The sequence below is a fragment of the Suricata suricatta genome, chromosome 7 (assembly GCF_006229205.1).
Source record: "Suricata suricatta isolate VVHF042 chromosome 7, meerkat_22Aug2017_6uvM2_HiC, whole genome shotgun sequence".
Lineage (NCBI taxonomy): Eukaryota > Metazoa > Chordata > Mammalia > Carnivora > Herpestidae > Suricata > Suricata suricatta.
The window spans coordinates 56,143,100-56,170,483 of record NC_043706.1 but is presented as its reverse complement, the minus strand read 5'-3'; the positions used below and the strand labels follow the sequence as shown (position 1 = coordinate 56,170,483).

General features: G+C 35.7%; 1 protein-coding gene and 3 pseudogenes across 1 annotated transcript in view; 1 reads left to right on the top strand and 3 right to left on the bottom strand.

The window, feature by feature from the left end:
• EYS (eyes shut homolog) overlaps positions 1 to 27,384 on the top strand; it is a 1,499,666-nt gene that overhangs the window by 731,465 nt on the left and 740,817 nt on the right. The window contains exon 21 of the mRNA XM_029943180.1: positions 19,283 to 19,398. Coding sequence (XP_029799040.1) covers positions 19,283 to 19,398 — 116 coding nt within the window. The remainder of the gene's footprint in view (positions 1 to 19,282; positions 19,399 to 27,384) is intronic.
• LOC115296378 lies at positions 10,173 to 10,998 on the bottom strand (annotated as a pseudogene).
• Positions 12,910 to 13,409, bottom strand: LOC115296686 (annotated as a pseudogene).
• Positions 13,862 to 14,961, bottom strand: LOC115296377 (annotated as a pseudogene).

Genomic DNA, 27,384 nt, shown 5'->3' with positions numbered 1-27,384 from the left:
CACTGCTAGGGATTTACCCAAGGGATACAGAAATGCTGATGCATAGAAGCACATGTACCCCAATGTTCATAGCAGCAATGTCAACAATAGCCAAAACATGAAAAAGCCTAAATGTCCATCACCTGATGAGGGGATCAAGAAGTTGTGGTATATATACACAATGGAGTACTACATGGCAATGAGAAAGAATGAAATCTGGCCATTTGTAGGAAAGTGGATGGACCTTGAGGGTGTCATGCTAAGCGAAGTAAGCCAGGCAGAGAAGGACAGAAACCATATGTTTGCACTCATAGGTCTGGCAGGAAAGCAGGGGAAACCTAATGGAGGACTAGGGGGAGGGGAAGAAGGAAAGAGAGTTGAGGGGAGAGAGAGGGATGCAAAACTTGAGAGACTATTGAATGTTGTCATTCCAAATTTAATATTGTTTGTTCTAGCTATGTGAAAAATGCTGGTGGTATTTTGATAAGGATTGCATCAAATGAGAAGATAGCTTTGGAGAGTCTCAACACTTTAATAATATTTTTTCTTGCTATCCATGAGCATGAAATGTTTTTTCCATTTTTGTGTGTCCTATTCAACTTATTTCATAAGTCTTCTATAGTTTTTAGCATACAGATCTTTTACCCCTTTGGTTAGGTTTATTCCTAGGTATGTTATGTTTTTTTGGTGTAATTGTAAATGGGATCAGTTCCTTGATTTCTTTTTCTGCTGCTTCATTATTGGTGTATAGAAATGCAACATTTTTGGACATTGAATTTATATCCATCTTTGCTGAATTCATGTCTAGTAATTTTTTGGTGGAGTTCTTGGGTTTTCTATATAAGGGATTCTGTCATCTACAAATAGTGAAAACTTGACTTCTTCCTTGATGGTTAATATGCACTTTATTTCTTTTTCTTGTCTGATAGCTGAGGTTAGGAATTCAAGTATTTTGTTAAATAACCATGGTTAAAGTGGACATCTCTGTCTTATTACTGTATAGGAAAGGCTCTTAGTTTTTCCCCATTGAGAATGATATTAGTTGTGGGTGTTTAGTATGTGGTCTTTATGATATTGAGACATGTTTCCTCTATCCCTAATTTGTTGAAGGTTTTAAGTGCACTTTTGTGAAGCCTCAAGAAAACATTGGAAATGCATATATTTTAATGTTTTAAGACTTTTTCACAATTTAATGTGAGATTCTGATCCTCTTTTTAGTTTTTTTACACCTTATAAGCTGTGATAGCTTCCATCATATGTAAATATATAAGCGCATATATAAATACAAACATACATATATACCGTATGGCTTATGTGTAGATAGTTCTTGAAATAAAATACATTTGAAATATTAAAATGTGGGATGTTAAACAGCTCTAACACACTGTCTCTCCAACATTACTCAGATAATTTCTGTTTATTCACAGAAAATAAAAGTAATACAAAACTTTATCTCTCCAAGATGACCTCTATGAGAAACATACATATATGTATCCATATACATAGACAAATGCCACAAAGTATAAGACATCTGTTAAATGAAATATGGGAGAAGAGGGTAGAAGGAAAACTCTGGTTGTTGGAAGAAACTGTTCTTGGGTTGTGTAGTCATGACAGAGATCTGGAAACTGCTTTATAAGGAATAGGTTGAGAAAGTTGGCAAGTTTCCCAAGGAAATGGGAAAATTTTGTGACAAAATACCTCTATTTTTAAAGGCTTAGAAAATGGATTAGAAAGCCCATGGGTTTCTGCTGTTAAGAGAATGTCATACAGTGGTTGGAAGAATAAGAGAAAGATATTTATCATTACTATAATAATACTATGGCAAACTGACACTTTGCATGTATTAAAAACATAATGGTGGTTCAAGGTTCAAGGTAATTTACTTTTTGATAATAGAACATTTGAAAACTCAAACGAGTTGCTTTGTAAACTCATGTGTTCTTTAATATTGGAAAGGTCCTGAAGAATCCAACTGTTTCTTGAATATGTTATTTAGGCAATTAAGCACTAAATAACTAAAAATTGTGGACTTTAAATAAAACTTTTAAAAAGATTTCATCAGAAACTTCTTCCATACCTGAGTATCTGAGTGAATCAGGATTTGGACTGATTCTTTCCAGTGAAATCTCCTAAAATTGTGCCTGCCAAGTGGATTCTTTTTTTTTTTTGAATTTAAATATAATTAACACACAGTGGATCAGCTTAAATATATAATTTAGCGTAATGTAAGTTACATTGGCTTCTGATGTATAATATAATGTTTCAGTGTTCATCATGATAAATGTACTTTATTTATCTTTATATATTTCACCCATCCCCCTATCCATCTCCCCTCTGGGAACAGCCAGTTCTCTGAATTTAAGCATTCATTTTTTTGTTTATATCTTTTTGTTTATCCCTTTATTTTATTTCTTAAATTGCATATATAAGTGAAATTACGTGGTATTTGTTTTTGAATGACTTATTTCACTTACCATTATACTCTCTAGATCTATCCATTTTGTTGCAGATGGCAAGATTTCATTTTTTATGGCTAAGTCATATTATTCTGTGTGTGTGTGTGTGTGTGTGTGTGTGTGTGTGTGTGTACACACATCTCATATTTTTTATTCATTCATTAAAGGATGGGCACTTAGGGTGTTCCCATATCTTGGCTATTATAAATAAAACTGTGATATCATAGGGATGCATGTATGTATACTTTCAAATAAGTATTTTTATTTTCTTTGGGTAAATACCACACAGTTGTTGGTTTTTTTTTTTTTTTTAATTTAAATTCAGGCCAGATAGAGGGCTCTGATCACTGGTAGCCTAAAAATAGTGTCTGTCTTGTCTTGTGTTTTGGGGATTGACAAATGTATATAAATGACCTTGCAAGGTGCCTTGTACATAGGTAGAAATTTTACCCATCGTTGCTATCTAATACTGTTTTGCTAGCTGGGATATAGCAGTTTACTATAAATATTCAAACTTTCTTAATAATAATTGAGCATTTTGCCTTCAGAAAATAATTCTGATCATAATAGAGTAACATAGACATAGTGATACAGGTTATAATAGATTAAGATAAGTTTCATTGCCCAGGTGGTTCTGTTTTTTTATGTTATCTCTTAAAAATAATTCCCAGCATAAGAATCTACTTTCCTTTATGTTAAATGAATTATTCTAAAAGCAGAATGTAGAAGGAAAAAGTGTCTCAACATAACATCTCAGTGTAGTTTAAGTGTATTTAATGCTTTTCTCCATTTTATTTTTTCTTTCTTCACTTTTTGAGAAGTTATTTAACATACAAAATACGTTGGGGCTCTATATGTCGCATTTGTAGCAGTTGATTTTGTTGCTTTTATCCTACTGCATCTGTGCTGGGCAGTTCCTAAACACATTCACTATATCTCACTTCAATCTCTACTTTTATGCCTTACACTTTTTTTTTTTTGGAAGCTGAGGAATCTTACTGAGTGTACACACCCAATAGCCCCTCATAAATCAATCTAGACGTGAATATATTAATGCCATGGGGACAACTCTTGACTAATGGGCAATAAGAGTCAGTGGACAATTGCTCTGCTTCTCAGTCATTCCAGAACACCTTCTATTGTGCCTTTTCCACAGATCTTCAGAAGGTCCTCATTGAATGCATAGTTATATACTGCCGTATAACAAATTGCCCCCTCCCCCCAAATCCAAATGCTTAGGACAGCAAGCATTTATTATCTCATAGTTTCTTTGATTCAAGAATTTAAGAGTGGTTTATCTGGGTGATTCTGGCTCAGGATCTTTCATTAGTCAGGTCCTTAGCTGGGTTAGTCATATGAAGGAGCTATAATGGGCTAAAAGGTCCTCTTTCAAGTACAGTCATGTTTGTTGACTAGAGAATTTAGTTCTTCTCCACATGGCCTTTTTCATAGATACTTGAGTATCTTCATGACATGGCAGATAGGTTGCCTGAGAGAACCAGAGTGAAGAATGAGAAAGCCAGGCTTTGACCAGAAGCTTGCTACACATTAGCAATGAATTATGAAGTATAGCCTAAACTCAATGAGAGAAGAATTAGGCTCTATGCTTTGAAAAGAATGAAAGTTCTAAAACCACTACAGTGGGAGGGAGCACCATTACACACCGTGGCAAAGAGCTAAATAGTACATTCCTAGATGACTCTCTTATGTCCCTGTTTCATTTTCCCTACTACTTCATTGTTGCTTATTTGCCTCACCGCCAAATAAGCAACCCATGTTTAAATTCTTGTCTCAGTTTCTGCAGGTGGAGCATCCTAAACCGAAACAACTTAGTGGTCTGAAATTTAAATAAGCTCTCAAGAGTAAAATTTGAAGCAACATTTTATTGAAAACTGATATGAAATAAAACAATTCATTTTGAGTTTTGTGCATTCATAATCACTGAGAGAGTTGTAGTTATTATTGCTCCCTTTTTATCTAAATTATTTTACTCTCCATATGTAGTTTCAGCAGCTATTTAGACAATATTCTGATTTGTAACGTGGTCTCACAAAATGTAGATTTATGTTACAATAATTGCCTTTGAGGAATATTCTCTTAATTTGTATGCATAATTAATAGTAATGATAACAGAATTAACCAGGATAAAAGCAAAAATGTTAAATTAAAAATGGGCTTTAAGATTCATAATTTAGGTAATACTAATAAGAGTACTTATTTTCATACTAATTATGATTATACCTTATGCAATTTACTTAAGGCTATAATAAAGTTAAATTACACATTAGCAAATACATATAATAATTTAGATTTCAGTCTATCACCATTTCTGCAACAAATCACAGGAGTTTAAAATGCCTGTGTTTTTAAGTACTTAGAAGATATAATGTGCTCAAATGAATGGTACAGAAAATAGTGAGGTAAGTAACATAGCCTAGTATCTTTTGAACATACAATCAGGGCCACGATGATCAGGTCATTGGTCTTGTCTACTCACTAGGATATCCCAAGCTTTTCAACCTGGTGTTCCTGTTGTGTTTCCCAGGAATCTGGTAGTTTACTATATCAAAATATTTATAAAAACAAAAGGAGTGAAAAAAGTCAATGTGTGAATCCATAGTCATTCACATAAATATGTTAAGCAAAAATATTTGGATTCCTTCATCTAGATCAGTTATATAACCATTTCAGTTCCAGTCTGATTATCTAGTATACCATCCAGAACAAAGAAGACATCAGAATGCAATCATAAGAGAGATGTAAAATAATTTTGTTTTGTCTTGTTTTGTTTGGCTTATGACTATTCTCCAGAAATATGGTTACTTACTTGAAAATAAGCCAACAATTCAATAATGTGTGAATTTTTGACTAAGATATAGTAACTATACAAAATTAAGCAGAGCATATGAACTCCTAATAGCTAATTGTGATCAATTACATAACCTATAAAGGGAATATCTAACATTCAGAGGGATAGATACTTCATATTTTGGTATATTCTATATATTCCATATTTTTTAAGTTTTTATTTTTTTTTTAATTTTGATAGAAGACTAGTGAGGAAGGGGAAGAGAGAGAGGAGACACAGTATGAAACAGACTCAGGCTCTGAGCTGTCAGCATAGAGCCTGTTGTGAGGGTTGAACTCACAAGCCATGAGATCATGATCTGAACTGAAGTCAGACACTTAACCATCTGAGCCACCCAGATACCCCATATCTTTGTATATTCTAAAGCAAATGCATTTATAAAAGGTCACTAATTATTAAAAAGAAAAAATGTAGGTCACAGAAAAGAACTATGAGGATTCTGAAGTTGACTGAAGTGATTTATTTGCATATTTGATACTTTTTAGCTATTCTAACTTGAGAATTATTGGCTTCAGCAAGGTTCCTGATCTTGAATAAATACTCAGTTTCTGAGTGTTTGAAGTTAATATTTTAATGTCGATGCTTTGCAGGTGAAAAAAGATGGTAAAATATGGTTGCTTCCTTAATAATTATTAAACACTATCCCACTAAAGTATGCTTTTAAAATCTGGCAAATGGAATATTAGAGATCATGGCTATACTACTTTCTAAATTGGAAAGTAAATATTTTGTAGTGGAATAAAAGTTTAATAAATGTGTGTAAGTTGAATTAAGTCTCATTAAAACTCAATTGTAATGCATCTCAACTAAAAAGAAAAAGGTTTCTGAATATAACTGATTGTGTGGGAGGGAAATTCAGCTTTTAAATACTACTTATTATTTCTCACCCCATTGGATGATACCAGACATTATTTTATTTGTTTAATGTGATTGCTGACTTCCTTTGTTATGTGACTCAGAGTTTAACTTGATAAATGTCCCAAGTTGTTATTTTGGTGTGGTGGAATCTATAGAGCCTCCCACAAACAAAACTATAACAGACATGGATTATGTTTCACTCTCTTTAAGAAAAAAGAACAGGAAGATAATGGAATAGAAATACTACAATGTTGATCTTAGTAAGTGAAATAAAAGTAGCCATATCAAAAGAATAGTATCTGCACCTACAGTGGAGGTCTGTGGGAAGAGCTTGTAAAGGAGGTAGTGACCAGCAGAGTGCTTATAGAAAAGTGTCCAGGCTAGGTTGCTAGCCAAATAGCTACAAATCATACTTAATGGTTCTATTTGCAACTTGTTTCCAACAGGTGATGAAGCAGTATTTCCCAATTTGAATGATCACTTGAGGGTAGTTCCTACCACTTGCTGGTTAGCTCACTAACATTTTTGCATCAACTACTCAATGGAAGTTGGGTCTCCCACAAAGTTCCTTTTTGAGTTCTCATTAAAATAAATTTGCTTTCAGTGTTTTAAATTGCTATACTTTATAATTAATTTGTATTTTATGCCCTTTCCCCTAGTTTTGTAGATCAACTCTTGTGTGAAAAGCCAATGTGACAGTTTCATGATTAAGTAGTTTCTTCTAGGTTTTTTAAAGACTTTTGTTTTTTTAGCAGTTTTAGGTTCACAACAAAATTCAGAGGAAGACAGAGATTTCCCATATTTCCCATACACCTCCTGCCCCCACACATGCATGGCCTCACCCATTATTAGCATCACTCACTAGAATTAGATTTGTTATCAAGGATGATATATCCAATATATATCCCTTTAATATGCAGAATAGTTTCACTGCCCTAAAAATCCTATGTACTCTGGCTATCCATCCCTCCTCGTCCTGTCCACCACTGGCAACCAACTGATCTTTTTATTCTTCTCATAGTTTTGCCTTTCCCAGAATGTCATATAGTTGAAATCTTACAATGTGTAGCCTTTTTGGATTAGCAACATGCATTTAAATTTTCTCCATGTCTTTTTATAGCTTCATATTCTTTTCTGTAGTACCAAATAATATCCCATTATTCCATAAATATTTCATTGCTTTAATCATGTGATTAAGTGTGGGAAGAGGGGAAACATTCCATAGTTCTATGATTAGGGTTGGTCCTTTAGTGAGTCTGTCTCTGGACTGTGAACTTCACAAGTGTTTCTCAGATCCCATAGATGGGACAGAATGGCTAGAGTGGGCTGGAGTTGGGTATTTCCCTTTCCCCACATGGAAGGCTAAAATTAATTGGAGTTTGGTATTTCCCTTCCGTAGGCCACTTAGGTTGTGATAATACCTCAGCAAGTTAGACTCTGGTTAGCTAGCTTCTCCTGAGGGTAGTCCTTATTAAGATCAGAATGTTCTGGGGAGTGCCTGGTGGCTCAGTCATTTAAATGTTCAACTCTTGGTTTCCCCTCAAATCAGATCTCACTGTTTTTGGAATCTAGCTCCACATCAGGCTTTGTGCTGGTGTGAAGTCTGCTTGGGATTCCCTGTTTCCCTCTCTCTCTGCCCCTCCCTTGCCCTTCCCATTCTCTCTCTCATAAATAAATAAATGAACATTTAAAAAATACAGTGGGACCTTCATATGACTCAGTCCCTGCACAATTTTAACTCTCAGACTTGTTCCACACCAGGTCTCTAGCAATGCATCAAGTAAAGTTCAGGCTTTCTTCCCAGGCTCTGGTGCCCACATCAATTTCCTTGTGTGAGTCTCTATGCCAGTATGCCAGGACTCCCTGTATTCTCCTCTCTCTTCAATCTTGGGGCCAGTGGTTTGTCCCATTCCCTCATTCTCTGTGGACTATGAATAGCTTAATTTTTCAGGCTTTTAAGCTTTTTATTTGTTAGGACTGAAGTGTCTTATTAGTTCCTTAATACATCTTTTTGTATAAACAAGTCGGGTACATCATTTCAGGATGTCAGAAATCCTATTAAGATGTTTCTAAGGTACATAGATATATTTGAGATTAAATTGCCTATAAAATCAATAAAAATAGCTCAATTTTTCCATATACTAAGTTACTCTTAGTAATGGTATAAATATTTTTGTAGAGTATAGGGCTAAAAACTTTTGTGCATGTCTATATTTTAAAGATGTATGGGGCACTTGGGTGGCTCCGTTGGTTGAGAGTCTGAGTCTTGATTTTGGCTCAGGTTATAGTCCCAGGGTCATGGGATCAAGTCCCACACTGAGCCTGGAACTTGCTTGAGATTCTCTATCTTTCCTTCTTGCTCTGCCCCTCTCTCTTACTTCCATTCTCTCTCTAAAGCAAAACACAAAGCAAAACAGTAGAAGGGTGTAGAATCTTTTAGTCATTCAAACCAAGAATATGTCACATAACCTTGCAAAAAGAGTAAAAGTGTAATGGTAAACATTTAAATTAAAATCATAAACCCTTTGTAGATTTCAAGAAGAGGACTGAAATCAACAAGTGGGGATCATGCCAGGAGAGCAAGGCTGGTTTGACATTCATAAACCAATCTATATAATTAATCGTATTCACAAATAATTAAAAAAAATGTATGATCATATCAGTCATATTACCATATCATGTGTCATTTTACCATATGACCATATTAGCAGATGAATTGAAAAAACATATATTATTAGATGCAGAAAAATAATCTGAGAAAGGTCAAAGTTCATTCATGATAATGGCTATTAAAAATCTAAGTATTAGTAGGAACTTCCTTAAACTAACAAAATATTTACAGATTGGACAAGAAGAAATTGAATTGTCTTTATTCGCAGATGCCATAATTGTCTTTGTAGGGTACACCAAGGAATCTAATTTTTTTTTCAAAAACCACTTCTGGAACTAATAAGCTCATATAACAAGTTTGCAGGATATAAGGTGAATATACAAAAATCAATTGCTTTCTAGTAATGAACATTGGTACACTGGAAAGAAAAAAACAGAAAACAAATACCACTTACAAAACAACCATCCCAAAATAAAAGATTTAGGTATAAATCTAACAAAATACCTATAATAACTGTATGTGAAAAACTGCAAAACACGAAATAGATTAAACATGATCTAATTAAATTGAGATATATTTCTTCAAAATATAAGTAAATGGAGAAATGTTTCTTTTAATGTTTATTCACTTATTTTGAGAGGGAGCATGAGTTGGAGAAGGGCAGAGAGAGGAGAGAGAGTCTCAAGCAGGATCCATGCTATCAATACAGAGCCTGATGTAGGGCTTGAATCCATGAGCCATGAGATCATGCCCTGAGCCAAAATCAGGAGTCAACGCTTGACCAACTGAGCCACCCAGACACCCCAATGGAGAAATATTTCTTATTCAGTAATTAGAATAGTAATATTTTAAGATGTTATCTCTTTCCAACTTGTTTTCTCCCCAACTTGACCTATAGAGTCAAAGCAATACCCCTTAAATATCAGCAAAGTTTATACACATGATAAAGTGTATTTTATATACATATATTTGTACAAATTCTTCCTAAAGCTAGGAATGCATATATACATATGAAACATGTGTGTGTGTGTGTGTGTGTGTGTGTGTGTGTGTGTGTTTTACATGAACCAAGGTGTTTTTCATTGCAAAAGGCAGTAAAAACATATATACAGGACATTATGAAATTCTAATGCCGTATTTAGGATTCAACTCCCTCAGTTTACCAGTGTAGAATCTTTACCAAAGGCTGGTCTGCAAACAGGCAGGCAAGCAGGATGGAAGTATTCTCTTGATTGCTAGAATTTCTCACAATAATAATAATAATATTTAAGTGAACCTTCCTTTAGCTAGATACCGTGCATAAATAGGCAACACAGTTAATCAAAATGTAAACATATGGTTTTCTCACACTGGTATAGTGAATTCAAAACTAGTTGCAGCCAGAACAATTTCTAAATTATCCCACGATAGTGATTCTTATGCTTTGCTTCTTTGCTGTGTGATCCCTAGAAATCTTCTTCCATTCATCATCATCTCGATCCTGACCAAAGGTCTCAGCGCATGCTAGTAATTTGTCTTTGGGGCATTCTTCAAAGTAACTGCAAGCAAATTTATCTACAAGCCACCCTTTGTATACTTCAGACACCTTACATTCCAGGCTGTTATAGTGTATGCTGTAGTGGTGCTTTAACCAGTAGTAGAGGTAGTGGATGTTGTAGTCACATTTCCAAGGGGTATCTCTGAGCCACAAGAGTTTCAAAAATATAAGTCTTCTAATACTCCATAGTCAAAGTTTCATAGACTTTTGTTTGATAATTCTAACTCTTTGAAATGTGTGAATCTTAATAAAGTACCAGAATCTATGAATTTAATGTCTCTGCTGCTGTGGTTTAATTTTTTTCACTCATGAATACCTTCAAACTTCTTGGGTTGAAGGTGGTTGATTTCACTGTATGACAAGTCAAGTTTAAGAATGTCTGAAGGGATGTTGTTTGGAGCTTTCGTCAGCTCTTCCTGTTTGCAGTCCAGCATTTGTATGGGAAACATGTAATTGTAACAAAGAGAAGAATTCACCTTGAGCTTGATGACTGGGGGTCTCCCTGACACTTGGGGTTTTGGGTCTAATTGTTCCCTTTCTTCATTTCATAAGTATTCATTTTTTCTACACAGCTTTTGTTTTTTAGACCTCCTAGACTTTCACACTTGGCATAGTTCCCCAAATTCTGGTTTCTTGGAAGCTGCAACATTGAAATAAGCATTTCCGTCTCACAAGTACAGTGCCACAGATTGTTTTATTTATATACACACACACACACACACACACACAATAATAATATATATTTATATTATATATATGATACATATACAAGTGATAGCCATTTCCCCCCCTAAAGTATAAAACATACCAAATCCATGACACCACAGTTATGTGTGATTGTGGGCTGATTAGTCATTAGTCCGTTGAGATGTCCCATTTGAGATAATTGTAGGATTGGAGTGAAGAATGGAAATGGCCCTGAAGTACGAATTAGATGCCAGGTATAGTTCCAATATAGAAACCCCGACGTTAAGATGGGCCCAGAGCAAGAAGAGGTACATGTTCAATCAAGGATTGTTGGTTTATCGAGGCCAGGTGATATATGTACACATTCAAGCATGGATCTATATCTCATATATACACATTTCACATATATACACATTTCACATATATATTTCATACATATATTGTACACACATGTAGATTTCATACACATAGATTTCATACATGTAGATTTTGTACATAGGTCCCATTCATATATATTTCATATACATATTTCATATGTATTCCATATGTATGTATTGCATGCTTGAACATGTACCTCATCTTGTTCCAGGCCCATCTCAACATGTTATTTTTTTAAGCAATAAAAAGGTTTTTATTGTAGTTTTATTTACAGCTTTAATTATCAATAGTAAAGAATTGATTAACATATCAGTGTTTCAATTTTGATAAAAATATTACACTTAAAAACTTGGAACCCACTGGACATCTATCGGTTAAGAAATGAATGGGTGCTTTCCCTTTATAGTATCCATATTACTTATTGCTTGTATGACTGGAGACAACAGTAAGTCCATTCCTACGTTCCATTTTCAGAGATTAAACATTGAGAAACCTTGTTCACGTACATAACTATGAGGAAACAGAAGGTGGGTTTTTTTTTTAAGTTTATTTATTTTGAGAGCGGTGAGGGGCAGATTCTCTCTCTCAAGCAGGTCCCGCACCATCAGCACAGAGCCCCATATGGTAATTGAACTCACAATGAGACAGCTGCCTGAGCTGAAATCAGTGGGCAGACAGTCAACCAACCTATCCACCCAGGCACCCCTAGAAGGAGTTTTATTATAACAGTGTCATTCACTTCTTTGAATTCCAACAAATTTGCCAAAAATCACACCTTTGTCAGTAATCAAAGAATCTGTTTTAACGATCTTTCAGCTAACATGTTGTTAGCTCCTCCTTCAGTTTTGTCTCAAGACCAAAAAATACATATATATGAAATTTATCACCCGACCTCAAGAAACCAACAAATCTTGCTTGAACTTGTACCTCTTCTGGCTCCAGGCCCATCTCAACATGGGGGTTTCTATATTGAACTATATATATATATATTATAACTATATATATTATATATATAATAACTATATATATGAATATATAATATATATGGCTTACATTCTTTTATCATATATAATATATAATAAATATATATTTAATATTATATATCTAATAATAAATATATATTTAATAATATATATGTTTTATGTACAATAGTTGGTCGTATCAAATAATCATACCAAGGCCTTGTACTAGTGATCTTCCTCAAATAAGTTCAAGTGACATTAGGTATTTGTGCACTTCTTCAACTAGTACACTTGAAACTTTGTTCCTGATTCCAGTTTTGAGACCATATACACAATTCAAAATATACACAAACCGGGTCAAGGCGATAAAAGTGGGCTGAAAGAAAGCATGGGATTTGGAACAAGCGAAAGGTGTATTTTGCTTGCATTAGGGCCACACCGGGACCAGCAAGTGCTGGCATGTCTCAGAGCTCCTTTCCTGTAGTGTGAGGGGCTTCTGAACATCTACAGTGATTTTGTGGTGGGTGGACAAACAGCGTATGTGACCTGCTGGACGCTTTGCTGAGGGCTCATTTCTTCTTCACCTCTCCCTTCTTGGGTTCTTGTTTCAGTTTGTAATCAGCCAGGGCAGCCTTGACTGAATCTTCCGGCAGCCTAGAGCAGTGCAGTTTCACAGGGGGAAGGCAGAGCTCCTTAGCAATGTCTGTGTTCTTGATGGTCAGGGTTTCCTCCACCATCTTCTCTTTTAGCCATTCAGAGGCTAATGAGCTGGAGGCAATCGCAGAACCACAGCCAAATGTTTTAAACCTGGCATCCATAATCTTCCCTTTTCATCTACTTCAATCTGTAATGTCATCCAATCACCACATGCTGGAGCTCCCATCCAGTTACAATATTTTTTTGATGTCTTGTCAAGGAACCCAATTTCCTAGGATTTTCATAATGATCAACAACCTTCTTGATAATAGAGTCCAGCGTGAGCCGACAGCTCCCAGGCGGTCATGCGCGGGCTTCAGAGCAGCAGGGAGGACGCTGCCCGCCTCAGACGACCGGCTCCGGCTGCCGCCATCTTGTGGGCTCGCGCGGGCACAGGCCCAGTGCAAGACGTTTGCTTGTCCATGATTTTTGGTTTAAGTAAACACTTCTCCTGATTCACACTGTCTGGTAGGGACTATTTGAACTAGACACATTCTTAATTCCCTATGAGCTATACGTACCTGTAATACCCCAATTGCAAATAATTCTAAAAAACAAAACAATTTAACCCTGTTGTCCTTGCCAGAAACAACATTTGTATGCCATAGACCCCACCCAAGAACTAGTCATAGTTCCTCTGCCATTCAACAGAGTCCTTCTATAGTCCTTCATGGTAACCATGGGAAAATACCAGCAAAACACAACAGGATGGGGAGAGGCAGACACATGGACCCAAGGACAATATACAGCAGTCATGAGCACATGCTTAGGAGGACAGCCATTCCCACTAGTCTGTTACTTTGCAGACCAAGGACAGGCCGGCGATCAAATCAAAGTCCTTGTTTTGTGGGAACTAGGTCTGTTTATGGTACTTGCTAGTGCATTAATATTATTCAGTCTTCCAGTGGCTCCCTCCAGCCCTTGCAGAGTTCCAAGAGACATCAGAGAATTCATGGCTGCCCCAGCACTGGAGTTGGAGGTTGAAGCAGCCACCAGACTGGTGAGGACTCCCAGAGCACTGCTTGTGGTGGACAAAGGGTTTGCAATAGTGGTGGTGGCTGAGTTCTGGGCTGCAGCCGCTGCTGCCAGCCGTCACCAGGTTCTTTAGCTGCAGCGCTTTCATGCCAGCTGTCTGCTGAATGCCACTGAACTCACCCAGGTTGCTGGAGAAGGTGGCCTGCTGCAGAAGTGCCAGGTGCTATGTGGTGAACCTTCTCAGACCAGTCAAGTTCCCCCAGGTGGCAGTGCTGAGCTGTTGCATTTGCTGTGTCAGCTGCTGCTGGAGGTCTTTCTGAGTGTCGGTGAACTGGACCATGATGGGTGCGGAGCAGCCCTCCATGGTCTGAGACTGATACATGGCTGTGAGTGCATTCTGTGCCAGGGCCCTTGTAGAAGCTGTGAGAACTGTGCAGCTCCGACCCAGCCCGTAGGATCCCCAGACAATCCAACATTCGTCTATCTGGCCAAATGGAGAAAACATCGCGCTGAAATTCTAATTACATTTCTTCAAAACCATTCCTATGAATGATTTTTGGCCTTCCACAAGTTTGACTTTTCACTATCTGCAGATTTCAGCTGCATGAGATGATGCATCCCAGGTAAAGTTTTAATATTGTGCAGTACGTTCTGGGCCTCAAGTGTAGCTTTTCTTGCATAAAATATTAGGAAACAAGAACCTTTACTCTGGGGAGGGTTCTGACTCCAGTCCGGGAGGACGTTGATCTGGGAGAGGGTCCTGTAAGGCTTTAAATGTTCTCTCAGCGCCTTTTCCAACCAGGACCAAGGGATCTGTCTGACAGACATCTTAATGGCATGTGGGTCTGGTTGGTCTGAGTGAGCCAAAGCGCCGTTCATCTTGTTGGCTGTGCTGTTAACTCTGTTGGGAACTAGCGGGTGCCCCCAACCATGGTGTCCGGGAGGAAATCCAGCTTGAGGCAGAAGCCATGTTCTTGGTGCAGGCTCTGAGCTCCGCTGCCGGCACTTGCCACAGTCTCTCCCTTCCCGCTCTCTGCCAATTTCCTCTGAAGTTCAGCACCCCAGAGATGGTCTGTGGAGACCCCCCGTTTGTTTTGTAAATTATCCAAAATGATTTCTTTATTGAGATTAACTACTACACAGACTTCACAGTTCTATGGCATATTTATATTTAGCTACAGTCACACACACTTTTTAACATTCACAATAATGACCATCATCATCACCATTCTAATCTACAAAACTTATTTGTGGATAAAGAAAAATTATGTTGTAGCTACTTGTCCCTTAAGGAAATATAGCATAACTCTTCACCCCTAAGTGTGGGATTATGCCTACTTCCTTCTAACGGCTATACCTGATATGACTTAAATGAGTTTTGCTATGATCGTCATCCTGAACACTCCTATCACAGTAAAACCACAACAATACCATCAAACAAGCCCAAATTAAAGGACAGCAACAGATACTCTCCAAACTCTTGAGATTATAAAAAGTAATTGAAAACTAGGTGACACAGTCGGTTAAGCATATGAATTAGTTTTAGTTCAGGCCATGATCTTGTGGTTGCATAAGTTCAAGCCACACGTTGGGCTCTGTGCTGGTGGCGGGGAGGCTGGTTGGGATTCTCTCTCTCCCTCTCGATGTCCCTCCCCCATTCACACTGTTTTGGTCTCTTGCAAATAAATAAAATAAAACTTTAAAAAGGATACAATAAATATAAGAAAATATCAGTTCAGAGGAGCAAAGGTATGGCAACTAAATGTAATGTGGTATCCTGGATAAGATCCCGGAACAGAATAAAGAAAGCAAGAGAAAGACATTAGGTAAAAACTAAGGAAATCCCCATAATTTATGGACTTTAAATAATAATATACCAACATTGGGTCATTAACTATGACAAATATTAATGTAGGATGTTAACAATAAAGGAAACTGGGTGTGGAGTGTATGGAAACTCTCTTAACTACCCCTGCAACTTTTCTATAAATTTCTATAAATTTTCTATAAGTCTAAAATTATTGTAAGAAAAAAGTATATTAAATAATTATTAAAGCTACCACCTTCAAAAAAACTATGAAGCATATCCGTTTTTTTCTTTGAAGTGGAATTTAAAATAATATTAACATTGATGATGGATTAGAATCTGGACAAATAGGCATTTCTTATAATGCTGGCAAGCATCTAAATTGATAAGAGTATTTTTGAAGAACAACTTATGGCATTAAAGGAAAGACAGTGCAAACCTCAGTCATCAACAAAATGAACCCTAATTTGTTTATTTTTCATAGGGGAACACCACCAATAGAGAATTTCCTCTAAAAGAAATTAGGTTTCTAGATGCTATAAAGAGAAGAAGGTTCATAGTCTCAGTAATAATTTATTATTGAGGATTTTACCCCTTAGTGAAAAATGATTCATTTTCATCCATACATAATTAAAACAGGTTTTGTTTGTTGGTCAGGACAGAGTCCTCCATTAGGTTCAGGGAAGGTGTAGCATACTAGTGTTTCTAGAACATGCTGGATTGTTTAATACATAGTCATTTGTTAGTTTTGGCTGGGTAGAGACAGGTGCTGGAAATAAAGAGCCAAATTTGGCTAATGAGTATAGGCTGTGTACAAAGCAATCGTACTTTTTGGGTTTAAATTCCACCTATATAATTTGCTAGTGCTGTGACCTTAGGAAAGTGACTTGTGCATAAGCTTTCAGTAAATATTAGCTATTGTATAAATTGTGATCTAAAATTATGTAATTCTCTTATCTCCATTTATTAATCTATCCTTTTTACCCATCATCACCTCAGATTTGCCTTCATATATTATGTGTCAACCATTTAAAATTACTTGTAATTTTTCTAGATTAAGCTATACTGTTCATATTCTCATTTTTATATATATTCTTCCTAGAGCTAGATGCACCTGTCCATATGTTTTATTTTATAATTATTTTATTATAGTTCTTACTATATTATTAAATTTGGTACTTCTCTATTTTCCCAATTAGGCAGGTTGTATTGAAGGCAGACACAAAATTTTAATTTTCTTTATATATTTTAGGATTCTTTATATATTTAGGATTCTGTCATGTTGCAGGCACTCAGTAAATATGTAACTCTCTCTACTGAATGTTACACTTTAATTAGTGTTTGTAGATCCTCCATCATTTCTTAGCCCATGGTTTGACAAATGATATTTTAGTGGTTTGTATAAAATTAGCCTTGAAAATAAATAAGGAAAGGAAACACATCAGGTGCACTCAATACTATTCCTTGTATTTGTTTCCTAAGGATGACATAGAAAATTACTACAAACTTGGTGGCTTAAAACAATAGAAACTTATTTGGTCACAGTTGTAGAGAATAGAAATCTAATATCAAGGTGTCAACAGGTCATAGTTTCTCTATAGGTGCTAGGAGAGAATCCTACGTTTTATTTTAGTTTCTAGCAGTTCCATGTGTTCTTTAACTTGGGACTGCATGACACCAACCTTCACCTCCTTCTTTACATGTCCCTCTTTCTTATGTGTCTTCTCTTTTTATACGGAGACTCATCTTTGAATTTAGGGCTCACCCAGTTAATTTAGGGTGATCTCTTCTCAAGATCCTTAACTTGGTTACATTTACAAAGAACTTTTTTCCAAATAAGGTCATGATTACAGGTAGCAAGTATTAGGAATTAGACATACTGTTTGGGGACCACAGTTCCCAATCTGAAAACACATTTGAAAGAGGGTATTTCAAGATAAAAGGTAATATCATTATCAAACCAAGAATGAGCTGAACCAATCTTTAAATGTTATATTGCCTTCTATAGTGGCTTCAATTATGCGCTAAATTTAAAATTATTTTATAAATTTAGGGGTACCTGGGGCCCCTGAGTGGGTCAGTCAGTTAAGCCTCAGGCTTCAGCTCAGGTCATGATCTCATGTCCGTGGGTTCGAGCCCCACGTTGGGCTCTGTGCTGATGGCTCAAAGCCTGGAGCCTGCTTCTGATTCTGTGTGTGTGTCTCTCTCTCTCTGCCCCTCCCCGCTCATACTCTGTCTCTCTCTGTCTCAAAAATTTAAAAAAATTTAAATTTAAATTTAAAAAAACATTAAATTTAGGGGTGTCTGAGTGGCTCAGTTGGTTAAATGTCCAACTTCAGCTCAGGTCATGATCTCATGGTTTGTGGGTTTGAGCCCTTCATTGGGTTCTGTGCTGACAGCTCAGAGCCTGCAGCCTGCTTCAGATTCTGTGTCTCCCTCTATGTCTGCCCCTCCCCCACTCATGCTAGGTTTCTCCCTGTCTCAAAAATAAATAAATATAAAAAATTTTTAATTATTTTATAAATTTAAATGTGTTCATGTTTTAGGGTATTATGGGTCACTAAGGAATCATCTTATAATTAAATATTTGTATGGATAAGGAAAATGTGATACACACACACACACACACACACACACACACGTGCACACACAATGGGATATTACCCAGCCATAAAAAAGAACAAAAACTTGCTATTTGCAACAATGTGGATGGAGCTAGAGTGTAGTATGCTAAGCAAAATAAGTCAGTCAGAGAAAAACAAATACCATATGATTTCACTCATAGGTGGAATTTAAGAAACAAAACAGAATATCATGGGGGGAAAAAAGGGAGAAGGAAACCAAGATACAGACTCATATAACTATAAGTGAACAAACTGATAGTTAGCAGAGGGTAACTGGGTGGGGGATGGGGATTAAGGTGTGCACTTGTCATGATTAGCACCAGGTGTTGTATATAAGTGTTAAATCACTGTATTGTATACCTAAACTAATATTAGACTGTATACTAACTGGAATTTAAATTAAAACTTAGAAAAAATAAATATTTGTGAAATACTATACAATTATCAAGGTTTTCACTATTTTAAAAATTAATGACTATCTTTACTCACCTTTAGACAACTATCTCTATAATACAGGCATAAATACTTTAATAAAACATATGTTATCAAGCTATATATATTTGAAATAGAATAAAAAGAATAAAACCTAAAATGCCTGAGCTCTGTGATACTTGTGATTTTTCCCTCCTCTTTATTTGTGGTTCTGGTTGCTTTTTGTCAATGGGCCTTAATTTCATTGAAAATATTAGTATATATCAATTATAGTAGTTCTCATAGATCAACCATAATGAACTACTTAATTTGCTTAATTTTATTCAAATTTGGTAAATATGAGCTCCATAATATAGACTCACATTATTATATATACATATATATATTTTTTTTACTTTTCTTTCTTAGGTGTCTTCTTGGATTTTCTAGGAACTTTTGTAAAATTAATATAAATGAATGTTCTTCATCACCATGTGCAAGCTGTGGAGATCACATCAATGGATATATTTGCAAATGTCAGCAAGGTAATTATTGAAAAAATAATCATGCATACTTTATATATTTACAAAATATATGTTTATGTATTAGTGTGTATATGACTTTGACAGTACACTTAACCAACAATGTTGTTAATTATCAACAAAATTTTAAGCAATGAACACTTAAAAATATGCAATGGATGTTCTTTGATGCTAGTAACCAATCACTTAGGCTATTAGCAGGGAATCCTAGTGTTTCGAGTATTTCTCACTATAAGTGTTTTCTACATTTATATAAACTTCATCATCCTGATCTTTCAGTTGGGCCTGGCACAGAGCAAGTCCTTTATAAATGTTAGCTCTTATCAATATTGACATTATATTACCTCCAACAATGGTCAGTATAGAGATAGAAAAGCTTAGTAAACTGATTTTATTTATGGAATAATTTTTCATTTATAATTGGTGTTTTGGTCATTCCTACCTCTTATCATATTCTCTTTGATAGAAAAAACTTGTGTCCATGCATCTTTTTCCCTCTCTTCTAGTTTTCTAACTTTGCATTTTGTTGCTTTCTTCTTGTGTCTTCTGTCACTCATCTTATCTTCAACATTCAGGTGCATCCACCCAAAAGAGGTGATGAATACCTAAATTTCCTTAAGAAGTAATAATCTCTCAGGAATATACATGGGGTATATTTTTGATCACTAAAAATTAATTATCACCATTTACAGACTCCAAGAGAATTTGAGACAGTTTGTTGAGACCGCAGGGTTGTGGGCTTCTGGTAGTTTGGGTCCCCTGAGGGCATAACAGCCAGGCAGACATGTAGGTAGTAGAGTTCCTATTGTTTATATGAAATTATACAAACTCATGAATACTTATCACTTTAGTATCGTTGACATGTTGTTGGCAGGTTGAACATTTACTCAGCACACTACTCTGTTTTGGCATACTCTGTACCAGTTCTAGGTTTTATTTGATCAGATAGAACATCTGAAAACATTTCTACCTGAATGTTGAAATAGCCACCTAAACATAAAACTTTACCTTTTACAGATAAAAGAAATAGACTAAACATTTCAATTCTCTGATATTAAAAACATAAATACCATTTCAAAAGTTTTGTCTCTTTTAAGCCAAAATATCTTTATCAAGATCTGAACATTTAGAATGCTACAATAGTTGCCACAAGCAATGAATAGAACCTTACAAAGACATGAAACACAACACTTATGTGTATCATTTTACCATTTCAGCATATATCTTGTAATTGCTATGTTTCACTTTTATAATATGTGTATCTTACCATTGCCAGATTAGTTTTGATGCTCCAGGTAAAGATTTAATTTACTGTAGATTCACTTGGGAGCATGGAGCCATTTTAATGTGTAGCATTACATGAAGCCCCATTCTGAGTGCTGCTCACCAGTTCATAGTGGAAAGTGGAAGATCTCCTTCCTCAAAATGATACCCATGTGTGTTGCAAGGTGTTTACCAGAACTTGCTGGTACTTTTGACTTAAGCCTGAGATTTGGTTTTTTTTTTTAATTTTTTGATGTTTTTATTCATTTTTGAGTGACAGAAAAATACAGAGTGCTAATGGGGGAGGGGCAGAGTGAGAGAGAGAGAGAGAGAGAGAGAGAGAGAGAGAGAGAGAATCTGAAGCAGGTTCCAGGCTCTGAGCTGTTATCAGATCCCCACTCAGGACTCGAACCCATGACTTGGACTGAAGTCGGATGCTTAACTGACTGAACCACCCAGACACCTCAAGCCTAAGATTCTTCACAGTCTAGTCACAAGAGCAAAGACCAAGTAAGCAACAAACCAACCAAATTCTTGGAAAATGCTGTAGACGCCCTCCCAGACCCTTGTCCCTGCTCCCAAGGGCTCATTCTGGGCAAGACTCTTAATCATATCGACCCACCCCTTCAACAAAGTCATTTAAGGAATAATTGTTCTCTTGAGATTACCTCATTTTCTTTATTAGCATAGCTACCTGAGAGGTTTTTTTTTTCAGGTTTTTAAAAATGTCTATAGTAAAATTTACTCTCTGTCATATAGCTCTTTAGTTATAACAAATAAAGTTGTGTAACTACTACCATAGCCAGTTATGTAACTACCATCTCCCCAAATGTGCTCATGCTACCTTTTTCCACCTTCAACATAAATTGATTTTGATATAATTCTCATTCTTTTCTTTACCATTTTTGTCCTTGAAAATCTATGCATTGTTGAGTTTTCTTTTGCTTGTGTTCTGAATTTTACATTTTAAAAGCAGCCAAATGTTGGAGGACTTCAGCATATATGTGTTTGGAAATTACAATTGCAATAACAATACTAGAAAATGGACACCATGCTATTTTATGTGCATTAACTCATTAGGTTTTATAACAACCTTATGTAGAAGGTATTATTATTATCTCCTTTTACAAATGAGGAAATATAATCCAGGTTCTTCAGGTAATCTCCCACAGCACATTAGTGGCAAACCTGAAATTCAGAGCCAGGAAGTGGTGTTATACACTCATTTCTTATATTCCCCCAAAGAAGACCCTTCACTGAAAAGCAACTTCAGATGAATAAGTTCTAGAGATGTATCATGCAACATTGTGCCTACAGTTAATAATACTTAACAGCTTGCTAAATGATAGGTATCACCTTATATCAATTTAAATTTCAGTTGTGTTTTACTAGACTAGAATAAAAAAATAAAGAAAATTGACAAAAAAATTAAAAAAAAAAAGGAAACTTCACCAGTAAAATCCATCAGTGTTTTGCAGCTTAGTCTTAGATGTTAGCAATTCAACCATTATGAGGTTTCTTCAGGAAGGTTGCTTGCCCACATCTGTCTGATTATCTCCTAAAAAACGTGATAAGTAAAAACTGAGAACTCACCACGTTTCTGAGTAGTTCATACTAACTTGCATTCTCCCAAATGTTACAGAACGACACAAAGGCTGATTCATTTGGATTATGCAGGTCCACTCCTCTCTTATCCATGGAGGAGACCTGCCTTAAATAATGCTGATAATTCTTTCTTAGGCTCCCGTCTATATCATGCCATCATCCTTACCTTACAAAGTACCTGTTAGAAACCTGCCTTCACTACATATTTACTTCTGTCTTTACATTAGTTAAGTACTATAAAAGTACTGCCATACTTTATTTTCATCAGTTGAAAACTTTAAGTTCACAACATATTACCAATGACCAGAATTATTTTGTCTTCATGTAACAACACCTCTTCCATTATGGTCATAATCTTGGGTGACTCTTTCACTGTAACTCAAGGTTTGTAATTTATCCTTTTTTCTCCATCTCCTCTACTTTTTAGTCCAAATAAGAGATATAAGGCGCTTGTAATGTTCAGAACACAGCTCAAAAAATTACGTGCCAGTTTTCTCACTAGATGTATCTGTAGTAGTAAAACACAGTTATAGTAAAACACAACTGAAATTTAAATTGATATAAGTTAAAGACATTCTAAATGTTATTTAGTTTTGTGCCACCAAATCTTGTCCAAGAGGTTGTATTCTAATGGATCCTCACAGAGTGTTCAGTGCATATTGAAAAGTACAATCCATTTGTGATGCTGGCCAGTGTTGTGTAATCTCAGACGGGACCATAGTTATCACAGGTCCCTCCCCTCACTGTAAGGGGACAGATGAGATGCTTATGCCCTTTCCTCCAAGCTACCTAGGCACATTGCTTGACAAGGGAAGGGTGGGTTGGATCTCAGATCTCACCCATCCTCTCCACATGAGGTCCTTGTGCAGGTTACCACCTGAACAGCATTCAGAATAGTCCTAATCACCGAGTTCTTCCTCTACCTGCTCAGTGAATTCATGGCTAGTGAATACATTTCCTTGGAAGTATTAATACGAGCATGCAGATTATTTTATTAAGTAAAACATCCCTACTTTTGTTTTAGTCTCTATAGTCACATTTATAGTGTTATATAAAAATGTTTAACACTCAGTAAGTGAAACCACAGTTATCCCATTAAAAGCAAATTGAAACTGAGGAGAACAATCTCTATATTGCAAATGTGAATGCCTCACCCAGCGTTGTCCTCAGCCCCTGGGGCAATCCCTCTGCCCAGACACTTGTGATACTCAGGAGGGATGGAATAGTGCTTATATAGGTGATGATATAAACTGTGGATACACATTTTGCTCTTAAAATAGCACTGTTCATTTTGAAACTAAAATGCTGCATTGTCCTTGGGGCAAGGAAACACCGAAACAAAAACAAATAGTTTCTTCCATGAGTGCTCACAATTAATAAGTCAGGGATGTGACTTTTGTATTCAGAACAGAAGAGACACATAATGATCCTTCTTTTTAATCAAGACCCATGAAAAAGTGAAAAACCATTAATGTGAAATAAAGAGTGCATGCTATTGTATTATCATGAAGATTTAGATATAAGAATCAATTTTACATATTCTGGAATTAGACTAAGAAAAATGATTTTAATTTATGTCATTCAATTACTGAATAATACATTGACTAGTAAGACAGAATTATCTTAGGTTTAGGTTTAATTTTATTTTATTTCCCCAGATTAGATACAAACCACTTGGTGCTGATAGGGGAAAGGAAATGAAACTAAAATATGTAAGTCTTTCAAATAGTGGCTTATTTTCATCAATAAACTCAAACTATTATAACTGCTGTGTTACAGCAGAGAATGGTAGTGTTAAAACTGGTCAGTGTTTCTAGTTGTATATGTATTTAAAAACTTGTTATCAACTTAAAAGTACTCTAATTTGTTATTTTTATTATATGACATGTAAAATTTTTTTTGTTTTATGCCCTCACTATTTGATATGATTTATTCTGTAAGCACTTACTTAATTTCTATTGTATATGAAAATATTAGATTAGTACTGAGTTTAACACCATAATGATTTGATTACTTTTCTGGATTGCTAAGGAAAACTTTTGGTTTCTTGATTTTTAAGTACCAAACAGTTTTTTTTTTTAAAGCTGGTTAGTTTATTACATATGGATATCAAGCTACACAGGATTCAATGATGCTTTCTTCTTCTCTGCCTCTAAACCTTTTTTTAATCTTACCAAATTTTCATTTGTTTTATATTCCCTTAAGCTATTCCTACTTCTTATCATCACCTTGCCCACATCGCCACAAAGACATCGTTTTATTTATTTACTTTGTTATATTTTTACAAATCAAAACAATACTAGTGAAAAAGCATTATTTACATACAGAAACACTTTCCCAAATACCACAATTCCATGTGTACTCATAGAAGCAAGGTGCTGAACAAAGAACATCAGGAACCTGGGCAGAATAAAGTTTAAATCACAGCTTTCTGACGTGGTAACTTGAACATTACTGTAAAAGCCCTCTGATTCTCAATTTCCTGATGAAATTGTGGAGGGGAGGGTCAGCTGGGAAATCACCTAAAATATTGTAAAGCACTAAACATAGAATTATAGTTAAGATATATTATTTTGGCATGAGGCAGCCTGAGCCCATTAACCCATGTAAATTTTACTTTTCAAAGTATCAGTTTCTTCATTCACAAAATTGGAAAATAAACTCATCCACAGAGTTTGTTCAGCATGGCATCAGGAGCAAATAATAGTAGCCAACATTTCTAAAACAAAACAAAACAAAACAAAAACTCACTATATACTGTGTTTAGAATTTGCACAAATCATTTCACTCAAATCACACCGTAAGTTCCTTAAGTTTATGAAGTAGACACATGGCTATTTCCATTTTGCAAGATCTTGTAACTTTCCTCAGCTTTCACAGCAAGTAGTCAGACTCTGGGGCCTGTGAATATACCACATCCACCAAAAATTTAAAAAATATAAGCTAATTGTATTCACTTCTATTACATTGCTATCATCTCCCTTCATTAGCTGTTGTTTTCCTAATATATATTAAGAAGCTAAAAGAATGTTGACTTCAAAGACTGGCTCCATGGAAGGAAATCTAAATCTAATCCAATTGTAGGTATATATAAGGGTGTATAACTATGTATGTTAAATATATATTCACCATATATACATAAAAAACCTTTTCTAGCAACAAGATAAAAGGCTATAAATTGTTTTCCACTGAGCTTTAATAACCAAAAGCACATATTTTTGTGATAATGGACTCAAATTATGATCAATATTTGTGTTAAAACATTTTTGTTATATCCATTTCAGATATACAACTTTATAATTCAACATCTGTATGCACTACAAAATGATCACCACCTCACCACCTCGTTTCATTACTCTCCATCACCATACTGTTGACCCTCTTCATCCATTCCACCCACCCCCAACTTCCCTCATCTCTTTACCAGTAGTCTTTTTTCTATAAGTTTTTATTTTACTTTGCTTGCTTATGTTGTTTTGTTTTGTTTTCAATTCCCTGTGAGTGGAAATCATGCAGTATTTGTCTTTCTCCATTTGACTCATTTTACTTAGCTTAATAGGTCTGTTACCAAACCCAGTTCAGCTACCCCTCCCTTGAAAGGCCATTACTCAAGAGACAAGTTTTTGATTGGAAAGGAATTTGAGCTTTATTCAGGAGGCCAGCAACCTAGGGAGAAGGCAGACTCTTGTCTCCAGAGGTTTCCACCTGGCCCTAGGATATTTAAAGTAGTTTAGCGAACTTAATTAGCAAAGAGAGTGCTGCAGCCTACAACATTTCTTGATTTCTTACAGATTCAATGATGCCAGCTACATTTTCTCAGTACTCCAGAGTTGAGAAAGGCAGGGAAGGGAGGGGGGTGTGTGTGTCTGTTTGTGTTTTGTGATGTATAGGAGTACTCTGTTCTTTCTGCAAATGTCGGCAAGGCCTACAGATACACAAAGGGAGTTAAGTAAAATCATCTGTGTGACCTAGAAAGAAAAAAAATTTTACTACAAAATAGGTAGGCTAATCAGAAAGTTGAAGTGGCTTTGAACAGACTTGCTGGCTTCTGTGGCCTGGGAAATTTCTGGTTCTTCACTCTTCAAGTCCAGTGGTCTGCAAATCAAAGAAAATAAATTAATTCTGTTATAGATCAAGGAACTTGGGTCAGCAAGTAAGGAATATGTTAACTTGTAGCAAGTTAACTCCTAAGACTGGTTGACGTGCTGTTATAGGTCCATCCATGTTGTAACAAATGGAAAGATTTTGTTCTTTTTTATGGCCAACTTACATTTATTCCGTTGTATAAATATGCCACATATTCTTTAGGCATTCATCTATTTTAATGGTTATAATTGGCACTCAACATCCATTCCTGTCTATTGTGGTTTCTTTACTAAAGAGACAAGAAAATGAAAAACTATAACATCTAGACTTCCACTGAAGCTGATGTGAATATAAATTGAGTTCCATCAATAATAAACATACATGAATATAGAGGATCTTAGTGGAGGTCATTTCTAGGTGTCTTAGCAATTTCATCTGGTGGATAAGATCATGGACACATGGGATTTCTGAGTCTCTGACTTTGTGTGTATTAAAATACAGAACCATCTGGAATAGTAATGGTACTCTGTAATCCAGTGTTCAATCATTAGCTTCAGGGTAGGAAAGGGAAGCCAGGGAGATCTTGCTGGCTGCTTCCAGGTAATCCTGCTTCTTTTATTTAGTGCAATGAGTTCTTAAACTCAATACTTCCAATGTTGGCTTTTATGTTTCTCAATTTCCTGATTATGATGGAGGTGGTATCTCCCAGAGAGTCATATCTGTGGTTCCTGGACTTACTCCTACAGCCCTTCCTTCTAATAATTTCAAAAGCATCTTATTTTCTGTTATTAAGACTCTTTTTGCTTAATGCCTAGAGTGGTTTCTGCTTCCTGTGCTAAATCTTGACTAGCTTATATTCTATCTTAGTTTGTCGTTTTTGACCAGCACATCCATAATGTTCCCCTCAGCTTACCTGCACTTTAGACAGGCCTCATGACTCCACTCCCCTGACCTCCCTTTCTTCAGAGCATTTGCTTTAGAAAACTAGTAATTGTAACTTTTTTCTCTGCCCCTGAAATGTAAACCTTCTTTCAG